Raw genomic sequence first — 5297 nt, 5'->3', positions numbered from 1 at the left:
ATTTCTAATATTCCCATATCATCAAGAGATTCAAATCCATCTCCAGCAATGTCCCACATCCTATTGTCTCCTTCCATATAAGTTGAAGTTTTCCTTGAGAGAATTCGAAGGTTTGTATGCACTTAAACTAAATCTTCAGCCCGTTGTGGAGTAATTTTTTTTTTTTCATTGATTGGATGAACGAGTATGTGCTCCAATTTTTTTCACAACAAGATGAGAATGAAACTTGGCTAAACAATTTTATGGCGATTGTTTTAAGTAGAGGTGCTGAAGCTCCATGTATAATCCATCACATTTTCGGATCAATTCTCCACCTATCACGCAATGACTTTTGGTCACCAAAGTCCTTTAAATAACTAAAAATTTTAGCAAGCTCAATATTGACACTTCTTCTCTCATTCTCATTTGTAAAATAACGCCTTAAACATGTCTTCCTCCTCATATTTGAAATTTTTAAATATTTCTGTGAGAAATTATTTGAGGATCCTCTTGAAGTCATTTTTTAGTTGAATATCTTCAAATAACATTATAATGAAATAATAAAAAAATGTTGAAATTACTAAACAATAAATTGTGAATTAATAATAAAAAAATTGAAATTTATCTGGGATTTAGTGAGTGAGCCAAGCAATGTAAAGGTGTATTACTTTTGATCCACCTATCTTCTAGAATAACATAAATAACATCCCAAAAGCTTTAGTCTTAATGAAGTGCCGTTCTCTCATGTCTATATATAATTTCTTTTACTTTGGCCAGCATTGAATCCCACATCTCATAAATGTGATGTGAACAAGACTTATCTGTATCAGCTACTCTCAATATCTCATAAATTGGATTTGTGAAATTTATGATGTATTCAATCTCATCCCACTATAAAAATCATCTAAAAGCTTCTCCTTTACATACCTAGCCTTTCCAACATCATCTTTCTTATAACAGGACCATTTGTCACTGATCAATATAGCTTGAAAAGCATTTTTTATTTTTTTAAATCTTCTTAACATCACTACAACTGAGGCAAAACGAGTTTCAACAACTGCAAGCATCTTCAAATTAGAGAAATCATTGAACATAGAAAGTCTCATTGAGTGATTCATAATAAAATTCCTAACTACAACTGCATCTCTAGCAATCACTATGATCTAATGACATTCATTATAGGTGATTTCATTTGCCTCGGTATTCTTAGTGGCACAAATATTCTTCAAGGCAAGATTAAGTGTATGTACAACACGGTGTCCAAAAAATATGAGAATAGGCTTGTTCTACAAGTAGACCTGTAGCTCTACAAACAGGTGCATTATCGGTAATGACCTGAATGATGTTTGAAGGCCCCACCATCATGATAACTTCTTTGATTAAATTAGAAATAAAGAACTTATCATTGTACTATCATTCACAGTTTACAGCTTTGATAAACATAGGATAGCTCTTTGTTACCGCCATGAAGTTGATAAGTGGTCTTCTCTATGGATCTGTCCACCCATCACAAACCAAAGTAACTCCTTTTTCCTTGCAAACTCCTCTAGTAGGCTCGAGTAACTTCTCAATATTATCCCTCTCTCTTTGCAACAATTTCATTCTAATGACATTATATCCTGATGGCACCTATCCTGCAAGATTATTATTGCATGCGTAGGTAAAGACATTCTTGTAATGTAGATTTCTTGTTAGGTTAAAAGGAAGTACAGCTGAATAAAACATTCTAGCTATTTCCCCATCTAGTTCTCTCATTTATAAATTAAATGTTTTCTCCAAAGCACTATCTACAATATGTTTTCTTCTTTTTGGTTTAAATCCCTCCATCCGAAAAGGCCCTTTGTTAACAGTATTATCATCACTTCTAATTGAAGAAGATGATGAAGGATATGAAGCATGAGTGCTTTGAAGTTGAATATGTTTTGGAAGTTCTTTTTACTCCTTTGTTCAGTTTCACTTATTTTGTTTATAATTCAGCCATTTGTGATGAGCTTCTCTTCGGGCATACTTTAATTTCATAATCGCTAATTTTCAACAAATGAGCTTTCACTCTATAATATGATCCTTTATATGTGGCATTACAAAAATTAAATTTAAATGCAATATTGTCTCTCCCTTTTGACGTTTGACTTATTTTTGTCACATAACCCCACAAAGGTTTATTATCTTCAATATTAATCTATGATGGACCATCATCAGACCCAATTCCTACACCACTAGAGCTCATAATTCTACAAAAGATCGACATAAATTAAACTACAAGAATTTGAAACATGAAAATTTTTATGTAAAATTGTAGATATGTTGCAATTATGCTGGGGGTCCAAGGGGGCGCTGCCCCCTGGCGGGGTTTGACCTGGTGTATCGAGCAGTACCGAGCGGTACAAAGTTCCGGTACCGAGCAGTATTGAGTTCCAGTATCGCTCTGTACCACGCGGTACCTAGTACCGAGTCGCTCCGTCGACGAAGAACAAAGAAAACGAACCTTCACTGCTCACGTCGCCTTCACTGTTCGCGTCGTCAAGTCGCTCCTTAGACAAAGAATGATTATGTCAGCTTTAATGCTCGCATCGTCAAGCCTCTTTGTTGACGAAGGATGATCCTGTCCGCTTCTATGCTCACGTCATCGAGCTGCTCCTTCGACTATAACGAAAAAGACGAACACATGCGCCGAAACAAAAATCCTAGCTCGCCGAAATGTTTAAGCCGCAAATGCAGATAGCTGGAATGAATAGGGCAAGTTGCGACTTCGTTTTTTTTATAGGACACGCGTATCCGATATGCGTGTCCGCTCAAACAATTTAAAATTCACTTCAGCTCAAAAAGAGCTAATGCCTAGTCAAAAATATCACAAAGATCCACTCTCAGATAATTTCCTACTAGTAAGGATATGGTACGTGTCCTCTTATTGGTGGTTTTGCTGCCAAATGATTATCCTGTGACCCGGGTCCCTCTGAACCGAGTGGTTTTACCACCAAATGGCACCACAAGATAGCAGTTATGGATAGAGTCAATACATTCTTTAGTGACATCAAATCCTTGAGATATGAATCAATATGATATAATCGATAGGGCATAAAGTCCTCTGTTAGCTTAGTTCGATTTAAATTTGTCCACTTAGATAAACATTCATCCTAGGTCCCCTTGGACGAAGCAACAAATGGCTTCTGTCAGGTTGGGTCGACTACCTCCTATGACTAAGTAGGCTAAGGACCACGATGGCCCAGGACGATGGAACCATGGATCTTGATCGGGTCCATCATCCATTCCCCACCATCCGCTTTAAGTGCAAGACGGTGAAATTTCCAATTTTAAATATCAAACCTTAAAACTTTCAATACCCAAGACCATGCTGCTACTATATGCCAGATATCATGTATTCTCTACGTATCTGATTGACTACTAGCTTTAATCAAAAGTTCTCTCTCGTGATCGGGAGGGGTGATTAACTATAGGGGTTTGCACCTTAGGATATCAGAACTCAGATCATAAAGTCCTCGCAAAATGAGGGCAAAATCTCTGGGTAGTGTCTTATCTACAAATCCATCTGCCTTTCGAAATTTATCTCGGAACTTAATCCATTAAAACTCTCACGAAGAAAAAGCAAGAGGGGGAGGCCGGGGTCGAATTTTCGGAGCCCACACTTGTATTAATAGAAAAACCTTTAAACTTTGTTATAGTTTATGGCATAGCAAGCTATCTATCATGACCATTTCTTTTTATTATGGTCATCTTATTTAATGGCATCATGCTTCTTTTAGTAATAAAAATCGATCAGAACATCTTATTTGGTTAAAGAAGCGCATGTGAGAAGCCAACTATGTATCTCTGTGTTCTCCAGAGCTTTGTTATGTGTAGAAATTTAACATGTTTCTTGCAGACTACAACATCAAACTGCAAATTATCTGGTGCGAAGAGGATAATCCAGGCCAAGAAGCAATGGGGTTGTGCCCTCTGCAAGGTAAGTTCTTCTAGCGAGGAAGCCCTAAAAGATCATCTTCGAGGTAGAAAGCACAAAGTAAAAGAAGCCTTGCTACTCTCTAACAAGAAGACTGGTCTCTTGCAATCTAAGCAGAATGTGAGCCCACCATTGGATGGTGGTGGGCCTTTGAAGAATAAACTTTCAGAAGGAAAGAAGCAACAACAGAAGCTTTGGTGCAGCCTCTGCAAAGTGAAATGTAATAGCTCCATTATGTTAGAAAATCACAAGGCTGGTAGAAAACATAGGAATTTAATGGAGTCAAAGAAAGCCAACTTTAGTTCTAAGACCGAAGCAGTTAAGACTAGCAAATGAAAAACTTTGGGACAGTGCAAGTGCAGGATTAATTAAGGAAGAGTTGGAGACTGCATGCCCATCAACAGCACCATCAAGCGCTGGAGTGTACGTAGATAAGTATATTCAAGACTTTGTGAAATTTAATGGCTTAAACCATTGAGCAGTAGCTATTTTATTTCATGCATGATATCAGTTTGTTCTGCTTTATTCATTTTTATTTTCCAGATCTTTGATTTCTGCTGTTTGATTCTCTAATTTGATCTTGGACGGTCTATTTGTTCTATATATTTTTTTCTGATTTTTGTATCCTGCTGTAAATATTATGGGATAAATTTGTTTGTGTTTTGATTTTTAATTTATAATTTATGGGAAAAGTTATAATAATGGAAATGCTTATATTAAAGAGTTTTGAAAATTAGTAAAATGTGGTTGAAAAATATGATCTTATAATTTGATAGTTATTTATTGATTGCACACCTATAGAATTTTCCAGAACCTTTGGTTCCAAATAGTGTTATTCATCATTTCATTGTATATGGTTATTAAGAAGAACAAAATCTTATAAAGCAAAAAGAGATGTGGCACGATTTTAGTGGTAGCAATATAAAAGCATAAACATTTTGTGACATATAGTAAAAGTCCGTATAATTGAATTTTATGAAATATTTTAATAATTTATGAAGAAATTTATTTGGTTTTGATGGGTTAAAATATAACAAACTAAATACAAGGATAATATGGGAAATACATAAGAATTTGATTGTTGTTTTATTATAGAAGCAAATAAGTTATATATTGAAGTAAATCACAATGAGACATTTTTGTGGAAATGAATAGCTTGTGTGGGGGCTAGGAGAGTGATGGGGGCTACTTATTAATGGTTTGGCTGGGGATAAAGGCTTTAGAGAAGGTGGAAGAAGTCTTATATATGGAGGTGTCATTTGGATATTCTAATGGAGGTGGTGGTTATATGGTGATAAGGTTATTATTGATAATAATGAGATTTGTAGCAAAAAACACGTGCTTGTTACATGTGTCGGCT

The 5297-nt window shown here is 35.6% G+C and overlaps 1 protein-coding gene across 1 annotated transcript in view; it reads left to right on the top strand.

Moving 5' to 3' along the window:
- Positions 1-4610, top strand: part of LOC110107985 (zinc finger protein 385D-like) — a 43076-nt gene extending 38466 nt beyond the window's left edge. The window contains exon 3 of the mRNA XM_020838464.2: positions 3860-4610. Within this exon, the coding sequence (XP_020694123.1) occupies positions 3860-4273 (414 nt within the window). The 3' untranslated portion in view covers positions 4274-4610. The remainder of the gene's footprint in view (positions 1-3859) is intronic.
- Positions 4611-5297: the final 687 nt, after the last annotated feature.

This window comes from Dendrobium catenatum, unplaced genomic scaffold (genome assembly GCF_001605985.2).
Source record: "Dendrobium catenatum unplaced genomic scaffold, ASM160598v2 fragScaff_scaffold_325, whole genome shotgun sequence".
NCBI lineage: Eukaryota > Viridiplantae > Streptophyta > Magnoliopsida > Asparagales > Orchidaceae > Dendrobium > Dendrobium catenatum.
The sequence above is the reverse complement of the archived record's forward strand: the minus strand, read 5'-3'. Positions and strand labels throughout refer to the sequence as shown.